Here is a 26,786-nt window from a genome sequence, read left to right as displayed (position 1 = left end):
GCTTATTCAATCTGTTGATTGAATTATTCAAATTATTGAAGTTATTTGAATTATAAAATTCAATTCAACCCAAGCTCAAAATTCGGATTACTTAATCAAACTTACTAAAAAAAATCAAAATTTTAAAAAAATAATAACTTTTTCAAATCAAATCAAACTTTATCACCCCTACCTTCATGATATACAAATACATTCTGTCTATTATTTATTTAAATTTAAATATTATAACCAAATTTGAAATTTGAAATAAAAAATTATATTTATTTAGATATGGAAACGGAGAAGAAAGAAAACTGAAGTAACAAAAAAACAGAAAACCAACTTTTTATTAACCAATTTAGATGAAAGAAAATATTTCAATCAAAACATTCTTTAACTCTGACCATACATCGTTAAAATCCAGTCCCTTTCCTCTACTGATTTGATCTAAACAATATATTTTTTATCCAAACATAAAGGTAAATTATTTTTACAATTAAAAAAAAGCAACTTGAATGTCACATTAATTTTCAAATACAATCCCAAAAATAAAAAATCAAAGTGGACTCAAATTGAAACTAGTTCAACCTTCCAAGTTAAGCACCAAAAACGTTGCCAAGTACATAATTCTAATGGCCCCCAGCTATGAGATTCAGCAAATTAAGTATCCAAGGAATAGGGTAAAATTCTCAATGTGTTCAAATATCAAAACTGTCTCTAACATAGAACTTGATTGTTGGTGGTATCACATAACATTAACTCACATGCAAAATAGGTAACAAATAGAGAGTACACTGCTGAACAAAGAAACCTGCAAATGGCTCAAACATTGTATCGACCTTTCACTGATCTTTCCCTTCGAAAGTCATCCTGCAACACACAATGCGGTCAGTCGTGGTGAGAGAATATGCACCCAAAATCACATGTACCGCTCAAATGAAACTTACATGGAAGCTATATGTAATTTTATCATTGATATCAATGATCTCCTTCCACTTCCTTCCAATACCCATCTATATCACACAGTTTCAATTAACATCATCAGAACACAAGCCATTCACTAAATTTCGATTGGACAAAAATCAATCAACAAAAGCAAGCAGTAAACGACAAGTGGCCATGCGACTTGCTGTTGCAATATGGACATGTGAGAGGATAATTTATAAGCTCACATGCAAAAATCACGAGGTTAAGATAAAACAGAATTAAAAATGTAAGAGAAAACATCACAAATAAAATATGGCCCTATTGAAATTTTGAATAAATGGATAAAACATGCACTGAAAAGAGGCGCCTAGTTGTCACATCAAGAAAAATAATCTTTAAGTATCATACATTCTAAATGAATACACGAAGCCATGGTTGCAACTAATGCTTTAGCCCATCAAATGTGAAAACAAATTTTCTGCAATGCAATGCAGAACTATGTTATTCCGACTCTGGGTGTCAGTGTGGGATATGGGTATGTATCCAACACAGGTGTGGTTAGATTTTTATAATATTTGGAGGAACCTTGAAGGTCATATCCTTGTATCCATGTGTCGAACACAAGTACTCCAAGAAAAATGAAAAGCCCGAGTAACATAGATACAGAAGCAATCAAATAGATTTAAGCATTTTAATGACTTGTTTGAATCGGAACACATCATAATTAGTATGAGCATATATTTTCATGCACATAAAAGAGAACAAATTTCTCGCAGCGTGATCACTAAAGAAAGTTCTAAGTAGAAATTAGAACAGTTCATGAGCATAAGAATTCAATGGTAAGATGATAAAAAGATAGGTTTCTTAAAGAACAGAATTCCTAATTCAACTAATAGGTTCAGATTCAAAATGTCAATAGTTACTAAGATAAAGACCTGAGCAGCCTCATTCGTTGCAGTCTTGGTCCACAATGCAAGTTTGTCCTGCCTTTGGCGAACACTGGCAACTACACCACAAATCTCATCTGCCTCATCAAATTGCTCCCCGATCAATGCCATCAACTGCCCACAAAATACGACCAGCCAGTCAAATAGGAGAACAAACCACCCATACCGCACACAATACATAATATATACAGATAAGGGCTCAAGACACCTACACTTTCAAGCCACATGTTCTCAAGATTAGCCTTTCTGTTGCTAGTGACAGACCATTTTCCTCCATTAGCACACTCAGGATCTTCCCATTTGGGCTCAATTCCAGCCTTAAACAAGTGGAAATCAGCATTTCCAGGCAACTTACTAGGCTTGAATATTTGATCATACAAACTGAAACATATTTGAGCTTTTATTTTCAAAACACACGATAACATATGACAAGGAAAATTGCAGAAACCAACTCAAGTTCCCTCAATACAATTTATAAAAGAAGTCCGTTTTTAAGAACCCGTTTATGTTATTAAACAAAACAAATCTCCAATAAATCAATAGTCAGAGAACATTAAAAGCCAGGAAAAGCACATCATTATCTACAGAGAGCAACCCAATAATGAAAGCCCAAATTGAGAATATTCTCTCTCTCTCTCTCTTTTTTCCCAATAGACAGAAAATCCATCCAAAATCAACAAAGGGACAATCAAAAGTAGCAAACAAAAATCAACAGATCTTTAAAGTATTGATAAAAAGAGAAATGGGTTTTTGGTTAAAAGTACCACCAAAATTCTTCTACAGTGTCAAAAGTGTAAACTTTGCGTAAAGAGGAACCCCAAGCAGCGCCTTGTTTAGCCTTTGATTGGCTATCAAACCAAAAGGTCCACTTTCTTTCAAGCTTATGTGGTTGCTTCTCGGTCCCTGTTGTGGGTGCTTCCGCCGCAGCCGCTGCAGGGACGTTAGCTTCCTCCGCCGCCTCACTTGCCATACGTTTTCTTTGTTTCTACTTTCCCCCTCCTAAAGCCTATTGAAGAGGAAGTGGAGATGGAGAGAGAGAGAGACACAGGAGGAGGGGTTTCAGTTTAGGATATAATCTTTTGTAGTTTTGGGCTTTCGATTGTTGATGGACTTTAGGCTTCATGGGTTATTCTCACTCTCTCCGTTGCAACTGCTCGGATTTGCTTCATGGATTTTGAAATGTAATCCTATAATCATCAATGATGCATGAAAATAAGTAAAACAAAAAAAAAAATTGATTCAGTTTTAGTTTGATTGGTGTTTATATTATTATTTATATAAGAGGATTTAAGTTCAAGTACACTTAAGCGCATTATTCTCTTACTTAAGGGTCAAAAGGGACTATAGGTAGTTCTAAATTTTATGTTAAAAAGAAAATATAATAAGAATTTATAATAAATTCAATAAAAATAATAATAAATAAAAAGAAGCATAATAGCATGAAAAAGCCCTCTACTTTGGGTTTTATTCTAATATAGTATTTATATTTTTAAAATATCTAATTTGATATTTGTATTTGTACTTTGGGTTAACTATTATAGTACCCTAAACCCTAACCGCATTAGGTTTTCTAATGATGCTTAATCAAAGGGTTACTCATGATGACCTTTTTTCTATTAAGTAACTTTGCAAACACTTCTAAGCTATTTGTATTTTTTTCTTTATCAAAATTAAATTAAGGATGTGTTCTTTCATGGAAAAATTACTTATGATCAATGTTTTCTACATTTTTTTATGTTTGTTTCATGGAAAATAGTTTAATTTTTTTTTGTAAAATGACTTACTCTTTAGAAAAACATAAATCATTTTTCAAAAAATAACTCTATTTGAATTTTATTTTTATATAAAAATTAATTTGAATCAATCCTAATATTATTATATTAATAATAAATTTTTAATTTTAAAATATTTAAAATATTTAAATATTAATATCATATATTATAATTTTCAATAGTATTAATACTTATTTAATTATTTATATTTAATAATATAATAAATTATTAATTAATTAATATCATTTATTTAATAATACATATTAAAAATAACCATTCTAAATTTGCAACGATATTCTTCATATATTTGCCACATCCTAAAATTCGGCTTAATAGTTTTGGGTTAGTGAACTAGGTTTTGTCGACTTGGCCCAGGATTAGTTTTTGGCAATTAGAACCAAAATTAGGTTCGGGAATATAGAATTAAGTAACCAGAAAATATTTTTCTTAAAACGACTTTCAAAAATAAAATAAATAAACTTTTAATTAGAAAAAGGGTCTGATTTGTAAAAGGGTAAAATTTGGGAGTAGCCCAAATGAAATTGTACCAATGTTTTTAAATAAGCCTATTTTCCCCCTGCGCCCTGCCGTTCACACAGGTCTCTTTCCTCTTCCATTCCCAACATTTGAAAATTTTTACAAGCACCAAAACTCTCAATTTTCTTTCAAGCAAATTCTTCAATTGATTTTTACTTCACCTAAACACTAAAATCTTTCTCAATTTTTAAGAAAATCATCAAGAACATCACCAATCTCTTCATTCTTTTTCTAGAGGATTTTCACGAAAATCAGACAACTGTTTGCTTTCATTCTCAATCAAGGTAAAGTTTTATTTCTCTATTAAATTTTGATGTATTCAGCCTTACAAATCAAGTTTTGATCTGTTGTAACAAGAATTCTATATTTTAGCCGAAATTGAGATCAATAATGGAAAAATTCAGGTTTTCAAGCTAAACCGCTATTTCTAAGTATTTTTCAACTTGTTTTGAAGAGATTAGAAGTTTTCTAAACTTACTTTAATAAATTTTTAAAAGATTTGAAAGATTTAATGATTTTTCACTCAAGATGTTCATGAACGTCGAATTTTTTGAAAACTTTAAATCTAAATTTCTAGGTGTTTTAATAGGTTAGATCTATTCTAAAGTGAATAATTAGATGATTAGAATTGATTCTAAACAACAGAAACAAGTCCAGATCAAGAAATCTAAGTTTCAGCTAAATTAGTAAAATAAATTGGTTTAAGAGAAGCTAAATTGAATCTAAGCTTTTGTTCAATTTCTAATGTGTTTGCAACTATTGATGACCCATATATATTATGTGTATTATGTCTGAGAAGTCTCAGATCTATCGGAGCCCCCTACGAGCAAGGCGAAAGGTAAGACGAAGCTTATTTAAGCTTTCGACTAGCAAGCGAAAGCAAGACTAATGAGTGTTCTGGAGTCGCTGCTGGTATGCACGATTCATAGTATTAATCGAGAGCTTAGGATTAGCCTAAACCCCTATCTTAAGTTTCGAGAGTAAGTATTTCCTATACTTTTGCCTTGTTTGTAAAATTATATATGATGCTAATACAACAAGTAATATGTGAAAATACATTAATGTGACATGTGATTTACTAATTTTAACGCACATATATAAGGTTTAATATATGATAGCTCAATTATCACTATTGTGACACTTGTAGTGCAGTTAAATGGTATCCGATAAGCGGCTAATACAACAAGTAATATGTGAAAATACATTAATGTGACATGTGATTTACTAATTTTAATGCACATATATAAGGTTTAATATATGATAGCTCAATTATCACTATTGTGGCCCTTGTAGTGCAGTTAAATGGTATCCGATAAGCATATATTATGTATAAGGTTGTGATGTGAAACTGATGAATATGAACAGAGGTTATGTGCATTAAAATGGTAAATAAAGATGTGTAATTGTGGATATTTTGGCCTTGTGATCTCTTGAAACCATTGGATATAGTTGGCATGCCATAAAATGGTAAGTACTCACCTTTGTATTTTTTGATTTGGGCATTGAGGCCTCGGGATAGGCTAGAGAGATAAGGTAATGTCAAGTTAAGCTCCATTCATTGGGAAATGTTGGTGTGTTGGAGAGGGTTTAGCTTAATGCTACATTTTTGGGACATGTTAGACTCTTTGAGTCATTAGTGTGATGAATATCCGTTTATCCAATGTATAGTGATAGAGTCCACTTATATGTTTCATAATCTCAAGTTGCTAAATTATCATTATTTGAATTATATATGAGTTATGGTGTGTGTGAATATTTGTAAAAGAATATGCCAAACTAGTGAGATAATGAAGCATGAAAACATTTTTTTTTACTTGATGAAAATGAGGTTGCGAATGTGCTTGGTATGCTCTTGTTTAACTTATGCTATTGTTTATGCATAGTAGTACTTTTGAACATTCACTAAGCTTGAAAAATCTCACACTCTTTTCCCAAAACTTTCAGGCTAGTGTGCATCCAATGAGTGAGGAGTAGGCAAGTGTAGTGATCTATCCAAGGCATAACTCTTGAATAGGTATTTTTCTAGTTTTGAACACTTTTGAATAAAGGCAATGTGGGTTATTATTTTGGGATTAGACTCATGACCTGTTGATAATATTTTGGACTTTGATTTTGGATATTTAAATGCTTGAGAATGATATTGATGATGTGTGCTATGGTTTCTTGATGAATATGTATTAAAGTGGCATGTAAATTGGTCTAAAACAGTTAATAGGCTTAAAACAATATTCTAGAAATTTGAGCATGTTTAAAATGTCCAAATGGTTAAAAATGGACATTTAGGATCCTTAGGAAACCTTGAGATGCTGATTTGATATGTTGAGTAATGATCTTTTGGGGTAAAGGTATGGTTGCTAGCATGATTGTTACATAGTATGTCAAATTTTGCTACGATATGTTATGGTGTATGTGAGCATGTTCTAATTCATGTATGAATGTATTATGACTTGTTGGATTGAGTTTAGGCCTTTAATGCATGAAATGGTAAGTGGGGAAGTGTCCAAACTTTGGTTTGCCAAATTGCAGGTCTGATTGCTGCAAAATTGCAGGGCATGTCAAGACGATGTTTGAATGTCATCAGGAGTGGGTTCGACGTCGGGGAACCTTTATCGCGCCATTAGAATAAGGCCTCCCTCCAGGGCACATTGCGACATGAGCATCGTGTCACCACGACGTGATGCAAAAAAGGCCAGCTTTCTAAGCTTTGCAATTTAGTCATTAGATTTTGGTGATGTAATTGGAGTCTCAATCGTTTACGAAATGCTTTGAAAATTCACATATCAAAGTATTAGATGTTTAATTTTGTAAATCTACTAATAATTCTATAATTTGATTAATTTTAATATTTTGTTATTACTTCGATTTAGTCCTTGAGATACTTATTTCTAAAAATTAATTAAGAATTTCTAATCGGGTTAAACTGATTCTTTACCAAATGTTCCTAAAAATATTTTAGAATTATAATGTACCTTTAAATCGATGTTACACATGTATTGCATAAATTGAACATGAATTGACATTTTTTCCCTTATGCCTCGTTTGAATAAATTTTGATAGAAAAAGCATGCAACTAGGTTTCAATTCTTTATTTCTGTCTATATATGAGTTGAGTTCATGTATGAGACTTCCTCTGTTGATTGAAAAAGAAAATGATTAATTAATTTCATGCAAAAATGTCATGCGAAGTTCTGGGTCACTTCGGTGACTAATGTGACATTCCAAATTTGGGTCAAATCGTCCCGATCAGGTTTAAGGCACCACATTTGGTGTTATTAGAGCTATAGGTTTTCAAATATTCGCACCTAAGTTGTAAAAATTCAAGACTAGGGTGACATAACCCTTAGGCCTAGGTTTTCATGGTATGTAAACTGTTTGACTTAAATATCTCTAATTGAATTATTGTGAAATTGTTTGTTTTTGGGGTATGATTGGGAACGCATTGCCTTTATTGAAATGTTTTTACAGTAATATGCCTTTGATCGTTGCTACTCACACTCTTGGTTTGTTTGTGTGTTTATAGTATTTACAATATGCCTCATAGACGTGTTAATGTGAATGCAAATGCTCCGGAGGGTGATACATCCTCCGCACCACCTGTGCCTCATCGGATAGTAAATATATGGAATAAGGGTGTTGACACTCTGATGCAAGCCATGATTAGGGCATTTCAGCAGATTGTTGGTGCCAACTCTGCTCTTTTCAGTTGAGGACTGTCACTCGAGCGTCTATGAGTGTTAGGTGGTAAGGAGTTTAGTGGAGTGAAGGGAGTCGATCCAACTATAATGAAGTATTGGCTCAAAAGTGTTGAGAGGACCCTCGATTAGATGCCCTGCACTGATGAGGAACTAATGAGGAGAAGTTGGGCTTTATTGTATCCCTACTCTATTACGAAGCCCATCATTGGTGGAATACTGTGAAGAGAGGAACAACTACAGACCGTTTGACTTGGGATCATTTCCTAGAATTGTATAATAGGAAGTTTATGGGTGAGCATGTAACACCCTCAATCTGATCCGCTATGTTGGATCCAAATCTTGGTTATTACCAAATGAATACATACAAAAACTTAATCTACTTAAACAGGTTAAAATTAATTATACCTTCTTAGTTATAGATTTCAAACTAAATTACATAAGTATATACAATAAGAAAATACAACTACCACGTATGGTAATTAAATTACAAAGGTATCTAAATTAAAATCTTAATCTATTGCAGATAGCCTAAAAATGTAACAATTCAGACTTCGAACTCGCTACCAGACTCACTCTGTATGCATAATAACCTGATAAGCCACTTCTTCGTGTAGTCCTGACATCGTCCCTCCTGGTGCAGTCCCACATCAACTTACCTGTAACATAACATACACAGATAAGTTCATAAGAACTTAGTGAGGAAAACATCATTTACCTGAGTCATATTTGCACATTGCAATTGATTTATATAAATGATTTAATCGTTCTTAACATTCAACTTTCACTTTGGCAAATGCTTCCTCAAGTGCTATCTCTTTATACGTGTCAATTATTATACCTTACTTTGAAACTATTTCCTTATCATTCAATGTTTTCGATACATCACTTACATCCTTCAAACTCTGAGCTAACACCTCATCATGATTCAAGAAGTAACACATATATTTCCTTCGAACATACCAAGTTCACATCCTTATTCAGTATACAATTTCAATACTAACCCATTACTTCTCTATATCCCTTCAATTTGTTATTTTTAATTGTGTTTTAGTCTTATGAAATACTTTACCATATAGTTCGTAGATAGATTTTGTCCTTATTGGTTTCACTGATTACGTTTAGGAGCTATACAGAACTCGCCACAAGGGTAATTCATTAAAATATGCCACGATGTCCTTATCGTGATACGCCAAAAAGAATATCCTTTAAAGTTTTTCACCGAGAGTCCTATTAAGACACACCACAAGGGCATTCCATTCAAATTATACCATAAAGACTATCCTTGCAGGATTCGCCACAGAGGCTATCCCTTCATAATTCGCCACTAAGGTTATTTTTTCTTGACGTGCTTACGATATAAATTTGCCTAAACTAATGTTATATTAGGTTTGCCAACCATTGTCCTAGGACACGCGGAGAACTTCATTGGGAAATCACCATTCTTCGGTTCCTTCCGAAATGTGCCATTGTCGTGGCCTAATATTCATGTAAGGTTACCAGTCAAAGCTAAACTTTTAAAACAACAACAGATTACCAATCCAAGCTAAATCAGTGTCACATGTATCTTCGAGTTCGCAAAATAGAGCTCAGTTTCAAAACATATTTACTTGCAGACACTTCGTACATCAAAACAAACTAAGCCCAATATTCTTAATCCACAATAAGCAACCAATATAACACATACATCTCATAACATACATTTTGAACATTCAGCTACAATCATGCTTCACCTTACATTACTCATGCATCATAAAACACATGCTTGAACTCATCAGACCTTCTACCAGATTTGGATATTATTCTTAACAATATTCACTCAATCAAAAATATCCTTTAGAATTGTATCGACCCAAAAATTAGCGGAGTCCAAAAATTATGGATTTGGAATTCTATTTTTTGATGATGGAGTCAGTGAATATTATTTATTAATAATTACGAGGGTATTATAGTATTATACTGAAGTTTAGTCTAATAATTTTGGTTATTTGGAAAGTCAGACAAGGTACAAGTGTATCAGTTCTAAAGTCAGTAGTTTTGAAAATTGAGGTATCAAGACCTCGTTTTTATAAATCAGACTTCTAAATATTTTTAATAAATATTTTAATAACTTATTTAATCATAAAATTATTCAATTCAACCCAAAAACACACTATGGTAAAAATTACATTTTTACCCCTAAACTTTTGACATTTTACATTTTTGTCCCTAGGCTCGCAAAATTAATTTCATTCGATTTCTTCATTACCAAAGCCTAGCTGAACCTTTTTCATGCTCATGAAAGCCCAAATTTTCCATTTATTCACACTTTACCACACATTTTACAACCTTTTACAAATAGGTCCCTTTTTTACATTTTCATCAAAAATCACTTTGTAAATGTTGTTTAACTAACAACAAACATGCATTTCCTACCATTAAATATCAAAATGCAAGCTTATTCAACATGGATAAAATTTTATACTTTGATTTTCTTTCAAATTAGTCCTTAAAATAGCTAGATCAAGTTACAACATTCACAAAAACATAAAAATCATTAAAAATAGGACAAAGACGGACTTACAATCGAACTTGGAAGCTTGGCCAAACCCTATCTATGTCTTCTCTTGCAAATTTAGGCTATGGAGGACTAAATTGAAGAAGATGGACACTTTTATTTGTTAATTTTGTCTTTATTTACTAGATTACCAAAATACCCTTCACTTAAACTTTGAAATTTTTCCCTAATCATGTCCATTTTTGTCCATACTGAAGTATAATGGTCTAATTACCATTTAAGGACCTCTAATTTAGAATTTCATAACAATTTACTACCTTTAGCCTATAGAACTCAAAATTTGCACCTATTGCAATTTAGTCCTTCTAGTCAAATTGAGTACTCAATCGATAAAATTTCTTAACGAAATTTTCACACGATTATTTTATCATGCTGTAGACATTAAATAAATAGTAAAAAAATATTTCTACTTCAAATTTGTGGTCCCGAAACCACTGTTCCGATTTGACCCAAAAACGGGCTGTTACATGCAAAGTTGAGCAAGTGCGAATTCTAGCTAAGAGATGTGACATTCTTAGGCCATGTTGTATTGACAAATGAAATTTGTGTTGATTTAGAAAAGTTTGAGGTAATTTTGGAATGAAAACCACCGAAAAGTGTTACCGAGGTTTAAAGTTCCTTGGTTTTGGCTAGTTATTATCATAGATTCATTGAGGGGTTTTCCATTATTCATGCACCATTAACAAAGCTACTATAGAAAAATGCAGTGTTTGAATGGACGAATGAAAGATAGAAAACCTTTGAGCAGCTTAAGGCAGGTTGGATCAAAGCACCTGTGTTGATTCAATAGGAGTCCGAGAAAGATTTTGTAGTTTATAGTTATGCTTCGTATATAGGACTCAGTTGTGTGTTGATGTAGGAGGGTAAGGTTGTGGCATATGCCTCAAGACAATTGAAGTTACATGAGCGTACTTACTCGACCCATGACTTGGAATTAGTTGTTGTGGTATTTGCACTTAAGATTTGGCATCATTATTTTTATGGTGAGAGATGTGTTATCTACATGGATCACAAGAGCCTTAAGTATCTCCTTACTCAGAAGGAGTTGAATTTAATGCAGAGGCGGTGGATTGAACTGCTAAAAGATTATGATTGTGTGATAAAATATCATTCCAATAAAGCGAATGTAGTCATAGATGCCTTGAGTAGAAAGTCGATGACTGAGTTGCGAGCTATGTTTGCACGTTTGAGAATAACCGGTAATGGTGGGTTATTGGATGAGCTTCAGGTGAAGCCAACTTTGTCACAACAAATTAAAGAGAAACAAATAATATATGAGAGTTCGGTAAAGATGATTCAACTGGTAGAGCAAGGTGTTAGGGGAGATTTTGATCTTAATGCAAATGGTATATTGAGTTTCCGAGGGAGACTTTGTGTGTTGAATGATGGAGATTTAAGGCATACAATTCTTACCGAGGCACATAGTAGCCCTTACACCATGCATCTCAGTAATAATAAGATGTGCAATGACCTCCGAAAGGGATGTATTGGTGGCTTGGTTTGAAACGTGATGTTACGGAATTTGTTTGAAAAACATTTTTTCAAAAACCGAAAACTAAAAATTTTGGTTTTTTTACCTGGATTAAAATCCTAGTTTAAAATTAGGGTTTGGTTTGAAAAGTCGTTTGTTTATAAAATTTCTTAACTTGAGATCAAGGTTTGAGTCGAAGCCTAAATCAGGAATCCACAACCATTTTTTAATGACTTAATTTTATATATTCTAGGTTTTTATATTTATATTTTTATAAAATTTAAAGTTTACATATGTTTAATAAAATAAATTCTATATATTTTTATTAAAATTGCCACGTACTATTTTATTGGCTAAAATAATCGTCAATTTTTTTTATGTTGGTTAAAAATTTGAATAAAAATAAAAAATAATTTAAGTACCTAAAAGATTTTAAATACTAAAATAAAAGAATAGTATATTTTAAAAATTAATTCATAAATTAAGCTTTTTCTAAATGTGCTACATCTATAAACATAAAATATAAAAACAAAACAAACAAACATTTACATGGTACTATTTATTGTGTAACCTAATCTGTCATAATGTAAATGATTATGCCTTACATAAAAATACAAATGTTTTATTTTCATTACGAGAGTATAAACATATTTTATTTTAGCAACCGAAATCATTGATATTGGCATAATGACTTAGTTGGTCTTCTAATATTATAAAAAATTTATTTTAACTTTCCTTTTAATTTTTAAATTTGTGTTTTTTATTAAATCACCTCAAAATGAATGAAAAATTGACATTTCTTAACATTGCATGAATTGCCATGTGAATGACACATCAACATTTAATTAATTTTTTAATTTTAAAAAATTTTAAAAATTATTTTAAAAATCATAAAAATTATTAAAAACCTGTAAAATTATAATACTTTTAAATTATTAAAATTTAATTAAATGTTGACATGCCACTCACATGGCTATTAATGTGTATGCCACGCCAGCAAAGTTAACAAATATTAAATTTTCCATCCATTTTAGGGTAATGTGGCAAAAAAATACAAGCTCTAAGGTTAAAAAAGCGAAAAAAAAATAAATAAAGAGCTAAAATGATTATTTTATAAAGTTGAAGGGTCAAAAAAGTCATTATGCCTTATTTCATTTATGCTTTTTGTCACCACCCTTGTTCATTTTGGCATACTGCTCAAACAAGCTCCCTTCACAACACGTTCTAGCTGCTTCTTTAGATAGAAACCCCTCGTCATCCCTGGCAAGCGAATACAAAATCAACCATTCTGCCTTGGCCAAAATCCTGCAAATCCATTATCAAACAACAACTACTGAATCCTACGTTAAAAGGCTTAAGGACTCAAACGAAATAAAATCAAGAGTTTGGGGAAAAAAGCAAAAAACCGAACCATCCCAAGAAGTCAAAAGGCACCCGATTTTCCTCAGTCAATCGCAACACCTCGAAGAATGTTAACTTGCCGGGCTCTGTGCGAGCATACTTGGTGAACACGTTCTCCAGGTTCACTGGCATAAACCTGCATTCAACAACTCTGTAATTTTAGAGGGTATAAAAGAATTTTCAGCGGTTGAAATATATAACTGATCTCATATGCAAACCTTCCTTCAGTGTCAAATGTTGCTGAATCACTCCCATGCTTCGCTTTATGTATTCTGTCTATGTATATGGGTAATAAAATATTTGGTATCCACCCCTTCCAAATTTTCCAATCAAACCATATCAGCAATTTGTGGGATATATAAGGTATAATCGTTTATTTGGCCCTCCAATTTTACAAATATATATATTTTAGTTTTTCATTTATTATTTCTCCAAGCACCTCAAAATGGATGAAAATGTTAATGTTTATTAACTTTGTTAACATACATCCACATGACACTTCACATGTATACTATGTTAGCAATTAATTATTTTTTTAAATCTTAAAATATATTTCTTTATAATTTTTATACCTTTTTAATATTTTTTTTAAATAATCTTCATAAATTTTTTTGAATTTTTAAATTTTAAAATATTTAATTAATTGCTTACATGCAGTCAATGTGGAAATTGACGTTTATGTCATGTCAGCAAAGTTGACAGGCATTAATTTTTCCATTCATTTTAAGGTGATTTGACAAACAATGCAAATTTAAAAGCTAAAAAAAAAATTAATGAATAGCTAAAATGATTTATTTTGTTAAGGTGGAGGGTCAAATAAGTCATTATAACTATATATAATATATGAGAAAGATCTAATTACAACCATTTATATTTTTATAACTTTTTATGCGATTAATATTTTAATAATTCAACTATTGAATTTATTAATGTATTTGTATTTGTCACATAAAATTTTGAAAGAATTATTTATCATATCAATCCAGAATATTGCCTTATCAATATATATTTAATGACATCAAGTATATAGTTTGATGTTTTTAATTTACTCAAAACTCAACATGTATCATTTACATGAATAGAACATGAAATATGATATTGGATTGTTAAAATCTTAATAATAGAATATATATATGTAAAACTACTTTAGTCCCCCTTATATGTGTATTCATTCACATAGATTATATAGATTGAGATTTGAGTAAATTAAAAATTTTATAGTAAAACTTACAGGCAGAGTGGGATAACTCATTGCTCCATTGATTAGAACTCCTAAAATAAAAGAGGATATTGGACCGAAACCAATATCTCGCAAACCTAGTTTACACAAAGTGAAGATAAATTTAGGTTAAATCATGATTTTAGTCCTTCTATTATGTTCAGATTTGAAATTTATTTTATATATTTTAATTTGACATAATTTAGTTTGCTACTTTGACAATGCAATTAGTTAATTCAAATAGCTAATACCATTATACTTTTTTTCGTAAACCATTCTTTCTAATTCATCACACAATATTCATTTTAGTCCTTGGAATAAATATTCAAAAATAGGGTAAATTATGTTTGGTCTCCCAAACTTTAGGCTTTCTTTTTTGTTTGGCCTCAAATGTTTTTAATTTGTTTTTAAGTTGATAACATTTTCGGTTTAGAACACATCCATGTTATTAGCTCAATATCTCTATTACCTTTTTAATCAATTATGGTATTGATATTTTTCATTATATATTCATAAAAAAAAGTTTAAATCATTATAATATTTGATACAATTTTTAGTATTATAAAATAATACTTTGTCTATTTTTTATTATTTTATTTTAAAAATAAAACTTTAATATTTGTGAAAACATTATACATGCAACTTCTTTGAATTATGATTATAATTTAACCTATAATTTATGTTAATAAATTTTAAAAAGGGAGAAAAAAGAATGCTCATATTAATGTGGAAATTGGAGGAATAAATATGAAACAATCTCTTTAATTAATATAGTATTGTCAAAATCGAGCTGAATTGATCGATTAAATTGAGAATTGATGGTCCAATCAATTCGACATGTGTATATAATCAAAACTAGAATAACAAGTGTAAGTCAAAACTCAATAAATTAAATAGTAGCAAAAGTGGAAATTAACATGCGTAGAAAGTGTAATTTTAGATTTGATATAACATTTTAATATTCAAATTTTAACAATAACTATCATGTGTATTTTTCTATTTCATTAAAGATTGCATTTTTAGTTCATGTAATTAGTATTAATTTTATATTATTAAAATATGATTTAAAAGTGTAATAATTTAAATAATAGTGAATTTGTAATTTAATACGGATCTTTTAATATTTCAAATTTAATATTAATTATAAAATATTATTTAAATTCTATAAAAGAATAAAATTTAAATTTTTATTTCAAAAGTTTTTCTATATATTCTATATTCTATAGATTATAGATTATGATGTATTTTATTTATTATAATTTAAAATTTGAATGTATCTCAATTTCAAAAAAGTAAAAAGAATTTGACTGGACAACTCACTTTTACTGTTTAAATATTATAAAAATTTTATTATTTAATTTGCATTTAATCTGGTGCGAGGTTAAAAATAATTTGCAGAAAACTTTTATTCATGGAGAATAAGTGCGCATAGTTAAGTTAAAATTGAAATAATTGTTGGATTAATTAGTTGGTCACTAAAATTAATTTAATCGCAATTGATTAATTTTTTTTTTAAAATTTGGGTTATCGAACTAAATTAAAACCGAAATGGTATATGATAGTGAGCTGTGGACGAAAGAAAAAAAATTAAATAAAATTAAAATATAAAAAAGAGAAAAAAATTCCGAAAAAATTAAAATTAACCCAAATTAGTTTGGTTTAATTAATTAATTTTATAAAAAAAGTTTAATTTAATTAAGGTTAAGCATTTTAAAATACTGGTTAATTTGATTTTTGGTTTGGTTGGTTTGTCAACTAAATCAAATATTTGAATAATTTTATTATTGAGAGATCTGGTATGTGTATATGTGTATGTATATATATCAAATATGGTTTGCTTATTTAAAATGTTAAAAAGAATAGATTGAACATTTTTAAGGTGGTGAAAATAAAAACTTTAAAAAACAAAATATATATATATAAAAGTTTGATTAATTTCAAAAAAATAAAAAATAAAATACCATTGTAAGTGTCCCAGGGATAAATAATTCCATCGTTATCTCGATCAAAGAAGGCAACATGCTGTTGAAGTACACTCATTCCATTGTTCACACGTCCTTCCGTTCCTTTTGGATGTTCCACGTCAGGTGCTACCAGTGCTCTTGCCAAATCTGTTTCAAATATGGGTTAATTATTTTTGCATGAAAACTGGAAAAATAAATAGAATTAGAAAATTACAGGGCTTTGGTAATTTTTCGTCCAAGTTATCTAGAATCTTTCTTTCACTAGTTACTGGTGCTTTGGGTGCTACAGTTGCCAACGATTCATCTTTCTCCATTTTCGATTTTTTCTTCTTTCGCCCTTCAAGTTGTGACCTTTTGGATCAAGAAGTTATTGTATTTATAAAAAAAAAAAGAAAAAAGAAAAAAGAAATCCAATAATTGGTTGTGCCAAATAATAATTTGATTTTTTCAATTCTTAGACAACTCCATCTTTTCGTTAATATATATATTTTCATTCATGCATTAATATGTTAGGATTTATTTTATGGACATAATATGTTAGGATTTAGTTAGGTTTTTATGTCATCTTTTTTCTGTGATTAACTGATCCCTTGAATTAAGGGATCATGTCTTCTGCGTTCCATTGACATCATTATCTATAATGTGAATTTTAACTTTTACTATTTATGTTTTTTTTTAATTTAGTTACTAAAATATAATTTTATGGAAATGTTGATTAAAATATATTTTCTAACCTTATTGATATGGCAATTTACATGTACTTCACGCTAATATGGTACTCTTTGTATTATACATAATTAATTTATAAATTATAAAATATTCAAAAAAAAACTACAAAAAGTTAATAAAATTCATTAAAAAAATTAGTATGAAGTACATGTAGATTTCATGTTAGAAAATTTAATATTTTAGTCACTATTTCTATTGAAAAACAACATTTCGACTCTTTTTGAAAGGATGATAGTAAAGTTTGTCACTTCTTAAATGGTTGGGGACCAAATTAATTCAAAAAAAAAAGAATAAGGGTCAAAAAGACAAAAAAAAAATTGTAAACATTAAGGGCTAAATTTGGTATTATGCCTATCATTAATTTTAGGCTGATACACTAAAAAAGCCCTTAAACTACATTTTGTTTAAACAAGCTCTAATACTATTTTTTTAGTTAAATAAGCCCTTAATCTATTATTTTTACCCATGAAAACCCATGATTTTAATATTGAAGGACAATCTTTTGAACTTTTGAACTAATTTGTATTGAATGCTTATATTAATTTGATGAGAATAGTTTATTAAATAAAAAATAAAATAATATTTTTTTTAAAAATTCAAAGTGCTTATATACATAACACACATAATCACTCTTTTGAAAATTCTAATTACTCTTTTAAATTCTTTTTAGTAAATTGCAATAATAGAGTAAAGTCCAAACAATCAACGCGACTTAAACCCAGACCACACCTGAGACAATGAACACTCTTGACTACCCGACCATTACATGGGGTTCACTTTTTTAAATTTGATGTTGATATTAAAGTGCATATCATTTCTATTGCATAAAAATTAAGATATAAAAATTCTGAAATTCAAAAATTTTCACTTTACTTTATTTGAAACAATGCTAAAGAATCTTACCACCTTAAGTACAGAATCAAAAACCTTATAACCATAAATTAAACTTTGATTATTAAATAAAAAAGTAAAGGACTAAATTTTTAATATTAAAAGTGAAAGGATACAATCTCAGATATATAAAATGTAGAAAGACTAAAGTATAATTAGACCTTTAAAAATTTTAGTTACAATCTTGAGATATTAGCCAACCAGATCACATGATTCTTGTGATCAGTTAATCACACTAAAAACATGACATAAAACCCAAGTAAACTCTTAACGTATAATCAATGTTACCTATAAAATTTTGGATTAGAGGATGAATCCATTGGCATTGGATAATCTTCGATTTTAAAAAATTAAAAGGAATAAGTTCATAATAACAAAAAACTGAATTAAAAACATAATTAAAATATAATGAAAAATTTTAAAAAATTAAAAATCATAAAATAATTTTTTTTAAAAATTAAGAATTTTCGACTTTCTAACTGATTTTTTAGGTCGAAATGGTTATAGTTATTTCCAATTATAGTTTATATGGCACTGGTTCGACATCCAATTCTCAATTCAACCAATTTAATCAATCAATCCTATCTGATTTAGACAATATTGATGATAATTTAAAAATTATTTAAAAACATGATAAAAATAATCAAAATATAATGAAAAATTTAAAAATAATTTAAAAACCATAAAATCATTTTTTAAAAAATTAAGATTTTCCAATTTTATTACTAATTTTTCAGTTTGAAATGGTTATAGTTATTTTCAATTATAATTTATATGGCATCGGTTGAACATTCAATTCTCGATTCAACCAATTCAATTAATCAACCCGGTCTGGTTTAGACAATATTAATGATAATCATTTATCATTTCAATGCATTGAAGAAAGACTTTTTTTTAGAGAAAAACAAAGAAATGGTGAAATTAAAAAGATAGTTAAAAATAGAAAATCTAACCAACAAATGATTGGACATTGCACCCCTATAAGGAGAAGTTAGATTTGAATGTAGGAGATGATATTGTTGTAAAAGACAAGCCATGAACCCCAAACATGGACCATAAAATGGACATGAAGAATAAAAAAAAATGGAAAAGCTAAAGTATTAATTAGTAGAAGCAAATAATTGTAATTGTGGAAAGTGTGCTTATAAATATGCATTCATTGTTTGTGCATAAGCTCATAACTTGAAAGAAGAAAAGAAAAGAAAAAGAAGAAGAAGAAAATGGAGGACGGTGAATGCATTGCAACAGAAGCACCCAAGGCACCGGTGACTAAGGAAAGAAAGATCGGAACGGACTTGGAAAAATATATAGCAAAGCCATGTAAATGTTCTATTTAGTGATGAAATAATATGTTAGTTTATGGAATTAAAATAGTAAAACTGATTGTGGTATCAGATGTGGCAAGAGCACTGCAAGCTGCAGATGTGGGAAATCCAGATGGGACAAAAGGATATCCGGACAATGGAATGACTGTTCTTCAACAACATGTTGCCTTTTTCGATCAAAACAACGATGGAGTTGTTTATCCTTGGGAGACTTTCAAAGGTATAATTATCCTTCTTTTTTCTTTCTTTCCCTTTTTACGACTTATAATAATAAAAAAGTTATTTTAATACTCCTTCATTTAATTTTTCATATGTTTTAACTTTTAATTTTGTTATCACTCTAAAAAAATAATAGAAGAGTTAACATTAACTTTGCCAACAATTAATTAATTTTAAAAAAATTAAATATTTTTAAAAAGTATAAAAATTATAATTTTTTAATATTTAAAATATAATTAAATGCTAACATGTTATACACATCAATTACCACATGAATGCCATGTTAGCAAAGTTAACAAATATGAACTTTTAGATTTATTTTAGATGATTTGACAAATAATATAAATTTAAATGCTAAAAGAGGTAAAAATTTAAATAGAAAGTATATATATTTTTCTTTTGTAAAATTAGATTGCTAAATAAGTCATTATACTCAAAATAAATAGACGTAAAGGTAAGGAGTAGAATAAGCGGTTTGAAAAATGCCCAATTTTTTTTTGGGGGTAATATTGGAATTTCATGTAATGGAGAATAATGTTTGGTTTAGTTTTAATGGTTTAGTCAATTTGTTCATTTATTAAAATTTAAAAACCAAATGGATCGAGCCAATTAAATGCGACCGATGCCCTTCTTATTCCGTGTTTGCCAACCCTAACCTCCTTATTACTTTTCCAATAAGATATGATATCTATAATATATATATTAATATATATATATAACCACGAGTTTGAAAAACTTTTAAATTGACAATAATATGAAATTACCAATAAGTCATTCATTTTAAAAAGCAACAAGCATTAACAAATATTATTTTGAGGGTACCTGTCTTTTTATATTTGATAAATCTAAAAAATATATACTCATGATGAGATTTGAGCTAAAAACTATTTAGGTATATGAATTTTTATTATTGAATTTTACAAGTATTGAATTTTATATTAGAATACTGTTTGGTATATTAATAAAATTAAGTATTGAATTTAATTATGTTTTTTTATAAAATTAATGTTTTTTTAATTATTTATTTCTTAAATTTAATCTTATTAATATTAATATTGTTTTATTTTATATAATTTTTAATAAAATTATATATAATAATTTGGACATCTTGCTTTTAACAAGAAAAAGGAAAGGAGAGAGAATTTATTTTTAAAATAAAATTAAGTGATAAGTAATTGTCTATCTACTTATCTTATTCAACATTTTTTTTTGAAATTAAAAAATATTAGTAAGATATTATTAAACACATTTATAACAGAATAAAATGTTAAAAATTTTAATTTTCAAAAAAATAAAAAAATTAAATGATTTATTTTAATTTTACTATTTTAACATTTGATTTACATAGTAAATAATTATAATTTTATTATAAAATTTAATTAAGGGATTGTTTAATATTTAGGCCTAATTTTTCCAAATTTCAATCTTTCCCCTTGAATTTAGTTTCATTAGTATTCATTTGCATAAAATTTATGTTGACTTTGTGAAAATCAGGTATTCGAGATCTTGGGTTCGATCCATTTTCCTCTTTTGTCATAACTTTTGTAATTAATGCAGCATTTAGTTATCGCACTCTCCCGGTAAGTTCTTCTCACATTCATGCAAAGTTTTGATATTTTTTATTATATCAAACCACATTCTTGTATTTAATAATTAAAATTCTTTGTGTCAAACGTTTTCAATATGTTCAAATCTCCACAACTTTGAGATATAATAATCAAATTATTAAACTAAATGCTAAAAGAATTTGGTACTCAATCAATTTCAAATTTGAGAAAATAGTCCTCATCTGTCCAATTTGAAAGTGAGCAATTAAAGACAATTAATCACAGTGTTAATATCTTTTGTCAATAGTACATAATTTTGATTGGAATAATAACAAATTTAGTTCTCGATGTTTACATATTTTGTTAATTTGGTCCCGTTTCTATAAAATTCAACAATTTTAGCATCTACATTTACACATTTATAAAAATATAGCGGGCTAAATTTGTTAAATTATGACCAAATCGATAGAATATATAAATTATGAAAGCTAAAATTGTTATTATACTAGTCAAGTTTATGTAAAATTGATGAAAAATATCAACACCGCGATTAATTATCTTTAGTTGCTCACTTTCGAAATTGATAAGAATTCAATTACTCCGTGTTTTTTAGAGAGACAGAATTTGCTAAGGCTAGAGAGGTGTTTTTACCAAATTGGTGTATGAAACTAAATTAGTCATACATGGTGATACTGTTAATGCATTTCAAAGGGGTGGGTGCCAAATCCGTTACTTCCGATATACATAGAGAGAATACACAGAGATAAGCATGGGAGTGATTCAGCAACATATGATACTGAAGGAAGGTTTGCATATCAGATTCTTATATATTTCAACCACTGCAAACATATCTATTAAGATTCTTATAGGGAAAATGTTGAATGCAGGTTCATGCCAGTGAACCTGGAGAACATGTTCACCAAGTATGCACTCACAAAGCCCGACAATTTATCACTCAAGGAGTTGTGGCAGATGACTGAGGGAAATCGGGCCGCTTTCGACTATCTTGGATGGTCTCTTCAAACCACCATCCTTTCTCTTCAAACCTCCACCCTTTTTCTTTTCTGAAGCTCTTAACTGTGACTTTCCGGGTTTGCAGGTTGGCATCCAAGTTGGAATGGTTGTTGTTGTATTATGTAGCCAAGGACAAGCAGGGTTTTCTGTCCAAAGAAGCTGTTAGAGGGTGTTTTGATGGGAGCTTGTTCAAGACCATTTCCAAAATGTACAAGGACTCAGATAGAAAGAGTAAATAAAAACACTACCCATCACCTTTCATTTCCTACTTATATCCCAAAATAAAGGATTTGTATTTGATACCATATTTATGCTTACGTTCATACATTAAACTTTAACCAATACTGCGTAATTCATTGTTTCTATTTTTATATCCCCCAAATAAAAGTATGTATTTGATACCAACCCAACCCCTTACTCCAGACCGATAACCCAACCTATCCACGATCCAACCACAACCTATTCACGATCCAAACAGTCAACCGGCTGGTCGGGTTCGGAGAGTATGAACTGAGACTTGAGATAAATATAACCGACAGCAGGATTTAAAAAATGAAAACACCAGTAAACATTAAAAAAGCTCTCCACAAACTACAATTTATCTCCAAAATCAAGATCAAATCAAAAGATACCATCCAAATGATGTTCTGAAGGAAAAATAAAAATAAACAAAATCTTGATCCAGCAAACTATATTAGTCCCATGCAGAGAAACACAATGACTAAAATGTGAGTTCCTAAACAATGGCATTAGCCGCACTTGCAATTCTTGGCCATAGATCAGCACACTCTTTTCCAATTGGACCAGTTATAGCAGAACCTAGAAAACCAGAGAACAAAATGTCAATTGTAATATCATTTAATCTATAAAATTTAAAAAGACTGGATCCACTGAATGGTTGAACTGGCTTTGGGTTTGTCATTGTACCTTTCATTTCTCCCTTTGGGTTCACAATGACACCAGCATTATCTGCAATGAAACAAGATTCATTTTGACTTAGGAATTTAAAACAGGAAAACATGGATGTGAAACATTTGAAGATTCGTAAATGGACCACATGCAAGGCTCAATGGATAACAAAGGATTCTAGACTAGTAATAGTATCAACCATGACATTTAAGTAGCTACGAGACTTATGTCTTGCAATACAACATTATTTTAACTAAACATGCAACCATAAGGGGATAGAGAGACGATCATAATAAGAACATTTTACATCGAAAATGTCCCAACCTGGACAGGGATGATAACAATGGTTACCACCTGGTATTGGGGTAAGGCTGGTACGTCAATTTAGCTGGCTATGGAAGGTATAGAGAGACCCTGAACATATAAATTCTCCACACCACATCACCAACATATCAAACAACAACAAAAAAAGAGGCAAGAAATACAAAGGGAGACTCCATGGATGAGGAAACAATGTTTCAAACTGCAAAAAGGGAGATTCCAAACACAAGAAATCTCACTCAATAAAATAATTGAACGCTAAGATAATGTGCACATCACAACACCAGTTAACCAGTAAACAGGCATGACTTGCATACCTATAACATCAAACAATTACATCCACCCTAAACAAAATTATGGAGTATAAACAACCATAAATAGATCACCAAATTCAAGCCCCCTTGCAATGTAATGGAACTACATAAATATAACAACACTGGTTCACTAGTAAACTGCTTAAACATATTTTATGATTTGCAAACCAAGGGTACCTTCTACACACCCTAACTATGAAACATAAACAACTATCAATAGATTACTATATTCAAGTCCTTTTACAACGAAATGGAACTACAAACAATCTATAAATCAAGAAATCCACACGAAAGTCTACCTTCAAAGTACATGTAAACACCATCCTTTCTGCGCCAGGGCTTGCGCTGTCTCACAATGACAGCAGGCAAGACCTTCTTCCTAAGATCAGGCTTCCCTTTCTTGACAGTAGCCATTACCATATCTCCAACACAAGCTGATGGCAATCGGTTAAGACGGCCCTTGATTCCCTTCACCGAAATGATGTATAAGTTCTTAGCGCCAGTGTTATCAGCACAGTTCACTGTAGCTGCCACTGGCAGACCCAGTGACATCCTAAACTTGTTACCAGCTGAACCTCCACGCCCTAATAAAAATATCACAACTTTATCAACTATCAAACAGCTTATGAGACATAAACAATACCCCAAACAAAGAGATTTCTGTAGGAAATAAAGAAAACAAAATAAATAAAATCTGGGTTTTGTTTATAGAATTATGAAAGAAAATATAAAAGGTGGATCTTGTCTTCATTTGGCTTGCTCTTTTTTTTTTCTCGGGAAACAAACGGAAAGAGAGAAATATACAAACTAACCTCGCTTCGACATTTTCGACGGCTGGAGAGAAACAGAAAGCAAGGACTAGGGAGATTTGAGCTTTATATAGATGGTGTAGTTAGGGTTTCTTTGGGTTTTGCATTTCAGGTGACTGAACTGTTCCCGATGGGCATGAAATTGGGCCTGCCCATAACCTTGGGCATCCACCTAATAGATTTGAGAAATTCAATTATATTTGATTAATAAATAGTAAAATCAATTTTAGAATGTCTTTGATAAATTATTAAAAATATATATTTTATTGAGAACATTTAATTTTTTTAATGGTGATTAATAATAATAATATTAAAATTTTACTTAATATATAATTTTTTAAAAACTGCTAATATGATAAATAAGTAGATAGATAACTACTTACAAATGTAACGTTGAAAATATTATGTTTAATTCTTTTATAATAAATCATGATCCCTCATATTATTTATAGATAAAAATAATTAATTTTTTAGTGCATTAATTTTAAATAAAAATAATTTTTTAATATTTCCCAGTGTTCACGAAAATACTAAAAATATGATTGAATCATTGATCAAATTAATTCGAAGATATTACCTCGTTTAAAAATATATATATACACAAAAAAATTCAACTAAATATTCTAATTTTTAGTTTTGAAATTATAATAAAATTTAATGCCTCAACGGAAACACTACCACATTCCGTCAAATACATTGTCGATACTTTTTTCTTTTGTTTCTAAAAAGCAATTTTAATTTTCTCAGATCTAAATTAAAATTAGATATTAAATAGAGAATTAAAATAGCTAAAAATGGTAAGAATGCACCGAGCTACCCGCGTGTACCATCTAACCCGTTTCCCTGAAATGCAAACAAACAAAAAAAGTTAGAGAAGAAACTTAAAATTACAGGGCCTAAAGTGCGGTTTACCTCCAAAAAGGTTGATGGACTAATGCTGGAATTTCCTCTGTCTTCCCTTTTCTCGTGTAGAAACTGCCAAAAGTTTTTTCTTTAACAATTTGCCCTTTTTCTTTTTCCTTTTATTTTCTCTCTTCTTTTTTCTCCTTTTTCTTCTTCTAGTAGCCCTAGTTGCCGCCTTCACACCGCCTCACTACGGTTCTGTCACTAGCACACCATCGCACCAAAATGCTCCTCTCTATCTCCTCTCCTCAAGTTCCCTCTAATTTTCTAAAAGAACTTCTAAAAAAATCTCAAAATCAACCTAAAAGCTTTTTAATCTTCACGCTTTTCGAGCTCCATCATCCAACGAGCCACAATTTTTGGTATATTCTTCTCAACGACGCCTCCCCCCTTACCGTTCGGATTCACGAATGGAGTCCCCAAGTTATGGCTTCATTATTATTATTATTTTTAACTTTGATGTTGTTTGATAAACTGAAAAAATCAAATACTAAAAAAATTTAGTGTTAAAAAATTAAATATAAAAAATATAAATATTAAATTTAAATTATAAAATTCGTTTTAATCAAATGGATGAACTAGTGATGGTAATAATGGAGTTGGGAACCCCAATAAATGATCTAAGAGAATGATGGTGAAAAAGGCCCAAACTTAGTTTTGATTTAAAATCAACTCCCTTTCAAAAGGTCCAAAAACAAGCCCATAATTGATTTTATAAAATGAATTCAGTTAAACCTAAATTTAATCAAACTTAAAAAAGACTTTATTATTTGTGATCTTTTTCAAGTAAATTCATCAAATGTAAATAAGTCAATAAATTAAGGATTTTGTGAACTTTTAAAATTAACAATTAAACTTGAATTAAATCAAATTTAACGTTTTGGGCTCAAATATCTGTTATGCACACATCTAGAAAATATGAGAAATGTTCTTTATGCTTTTGCAATAGGAAGTCTCATGTATGTTATGTTATGCATACGTCCATATATCTATTTGGTAGTAGGGTTGATGAGTCGATATCAGACGAATCCCGGTCCAAGACACTAGTAAGCAATTAAGGATATACTCAAGTATTTATGGAGAATGAGGGATTATATGCTTGTGTATTTTGGAAGAGATCTTATTCCTATCGGATATACTGATTCTGTGTCTGTGACATGTGAATTTATATCTGCGAAATTTCTGTGATTTAATTTGTCTGTTTCTATGCTTAATTATGAAAAAGGACTTAATCGAAGTGAATGCAAAAGTAGCTTTCTATTTGATTAAGTGCCTAATTGATTTGTCTTGTTAAATATGAGGTCTTTAAGATGCAATTAGACCATTGTTATATGATATG

At 29.8% G+C, this 26,786-nt stretch overlaps 4 protein-coding genes and 1 long non-coding RNA gene across 5 annotated transcripts; 2 read left to right on the top strand and 3 right to left on the bottom strand.

Moving 5' to 3' along the window:
• Positions 1-528: 528 nt before the first annotated feature.
• On the bottom strand, positions 529-3,037 carry LOC107897739 (eukaryotic translation initiation factor). Its single transcript, XM_016823302.2, has 5 exons — positions 2,618-3,037; positions 2,066-2,234; positions 1,842-1,967; positions 927-992; positions 529-849 (listed from the first exon to the last, which is right to left on the bottom strand). The coding sequence occupies exons 1-5, from the start codon at positions 2,821-2,823 to the stop codon at positions 802-804; spliced, it is 615 nt and encodes a 204-aa protein (XP_016678791.1). The 5' UTR covers positions 2,824-3,037; the 3' UTR covers positions 529-801.
• Positions 3,038-4,234: 1,197 nt separating this feature from the next.
• On the top strand, positions 4,235-6,842 carry LOC121208497 (uncharacterized). Its single transcript, XR_005903591.1, has 2 exons — positions 4,235-6,176; positions 6,689-6,842. It is a non-coding gene; the product is annotated as an uncharacterized lncRNA (long non-coding RNA).
• Positions 6,843-12,795: 5,953 nt separating this feature from the next.
• Positions 12,796-16,935, bottom strand: LOC107896166 (probable peroxygenase 3). The gene is made up of 6 exons (XM_016821284.2): positions 16,681-16,935; positions 16,464-16,613; positions 14,515-14,600; positions 13,502-13,596; positions 13,294-13,419; positions 12,796-13,187 (listed from the first exon to the last, which is right to left on the bottom strand). The coding sequence occupies exons 1-6, from the start codon at positions 16,778-16,780 to the stop codon at positions 13,034-13,036; spliced, it is 711 nt and encodes a 236-aa protein (XP_016676773.1). The 5' UTR covers positions 16,781-16,935; the 3' UTR covers positions 12,796-13,033.
• Positions 16,936-19,157: 2,222 nt separating this feature from the next.
• On the top strand, positions 19,158-22,529 carry LOC107897737 (probable peroxygenase 3). The gene is made up of 6 exons (XM_016823300.2): positions 19,158-19,406; positions 19,482-19,631; positions 21,125-21,210; positions 21,889-21,983; positions 22,065-22,190; positions 22,277-22,529. The coding sequence occupies exons 1-6, from the start codon at positions 19,307-19,309 to the stop codon at positions 22,428-22,430; spliced, it is 711 nt and encodes a 236-aa protein (XP_016678789.1). The 5' UTR covers positions 19,158-19,306; the 3' UTR covers positions 22,431-22,529.
• Positions 22,530-22,735: 206 nt separating this feature from the next.
• Positions 22,736-25,863, bottom strand: LOC107897738 (60S ribosomal protein L23). The gene is made up of 6 exons (XM_016823301.2): positions 25,457-25,863; positions 25,362-25,387; positions 24,548-24,716; positions 24,035-24,319; positions 23,119-23,160; positions 22,736-23,010 (listed from the first exon to the last, which is right to left on the bottom strand). Exons 3-6 carry the CDS (start codon positions 24,558-24,560, stop codon positions 22,928-22,930), a joined length of 423 nt encoding a protein of 140 aa, XP_016678790.1. The 5' UTR covers positions 24,561-24,716; positions 25,362-25,387; positions 25,457-25,863; the 3' UTR covers positions 22,736-22,927.
• Between the last annotated feature and the right edge of the window lie 923 nt (positions 25,864-26,786).

The sequence above is a fragment of the Gossypium hirsutum genome, chromosome A10, assembly GCF_007990345.1.
Source record: "Gossypium hirsutum isolate 1008001.06 chromosome A10, Gossypium_hirsutum_v2.1, whole genome shotgun sequence".
Taxonomy (NCBI): Eukaryota; Viridiplantae; Streptophyta; class Magnoliopsida; order Malvales; family Malvaceae; genus Gossypium; species Gossypium hirsutum.
The sequence above is the reverse complement of the archived record's forward strand: the minus strand, read 5'-3'. Positions and strand labels throughout refer to the sequence as shown.

Coding starts and splice junctions, on each gene's coding strand:
- LOC107897739 (XM_016823302.2), bottom strand. CDS start 2,823: ATGGCAAGTGAGGCGGCGGAGGAAGCTAACGTCCCTGCAGCGGCTGCG. Junction 1,968..2,065: donor AGAACATGTGGCTTGAAAGT/GTAGGTGTCTTG, acceptor TTTTGTGGGCAG/TTGATGGCATTGATCGGGGA. Junction 850..926: donor AAATTACATATAGCTTCCAT/GTAAGTTTCATT, acceptor TGTGTGTTGCAG/GATGACTTTCGAAGGGAAAG.
- LOC107896166 (XM_016821284.2), bottom strand. CDS start 16,780: ATGGAGAAAGATGAATCGTTGGCAACTGTAGCACCCAAAGCACCAGTA. Junction 16,614..16,680: donor CGAAAAATTACCAAAGCCCT/GTAATTTTCTAA, acceptor TATTTGAAACAG/ATTTGGCAAGAGCACTGGTA. Junction 13,188..13,293: donor CCTTTTGACTTCTTGGGATG/GTTCGGTTTTTT, acceptor ATGGATTTGCAG/GATTTTGGCCAAGGCAGAAT.
- LOC107897737 (XM_016823300.2), top strand. CDS start 19,307: ATGGAGGACGGTGAATGCATTGCAACAGAAGCACCCAAGGCACCGGTG. Junction 19,407..19,481: donor AAAATATATAGCAAAGCCAT/GTAAATGTTCTA, acceptor TTGTGGTATCAG/ATGTGGCAAGAGCACTGCAA. Junction 21,984..22,064: donor ACATATGATACTGAAGGAAG/GTTTGCATATCA, acceptor TGTTGAATGCAG/GTTCATGCCAGTGAACCTGG.
- LOC107897738 (XM_016823301.2), bottom strand. Junction 23,161..24,034: donor TGTTTACATGTACTTTGAAG/GTAGACTTTCGT, acceptor GTTTCATTGCAG/ATAATGCTGGTGTCATTGTG. Junction 23,011..23,118: donor CCCAAAGGGAGAAATGAAAG/GTACAATGACAA, acceptor CTGGTTTTCTAG/GTTCTGCTATAACTGGTCCA.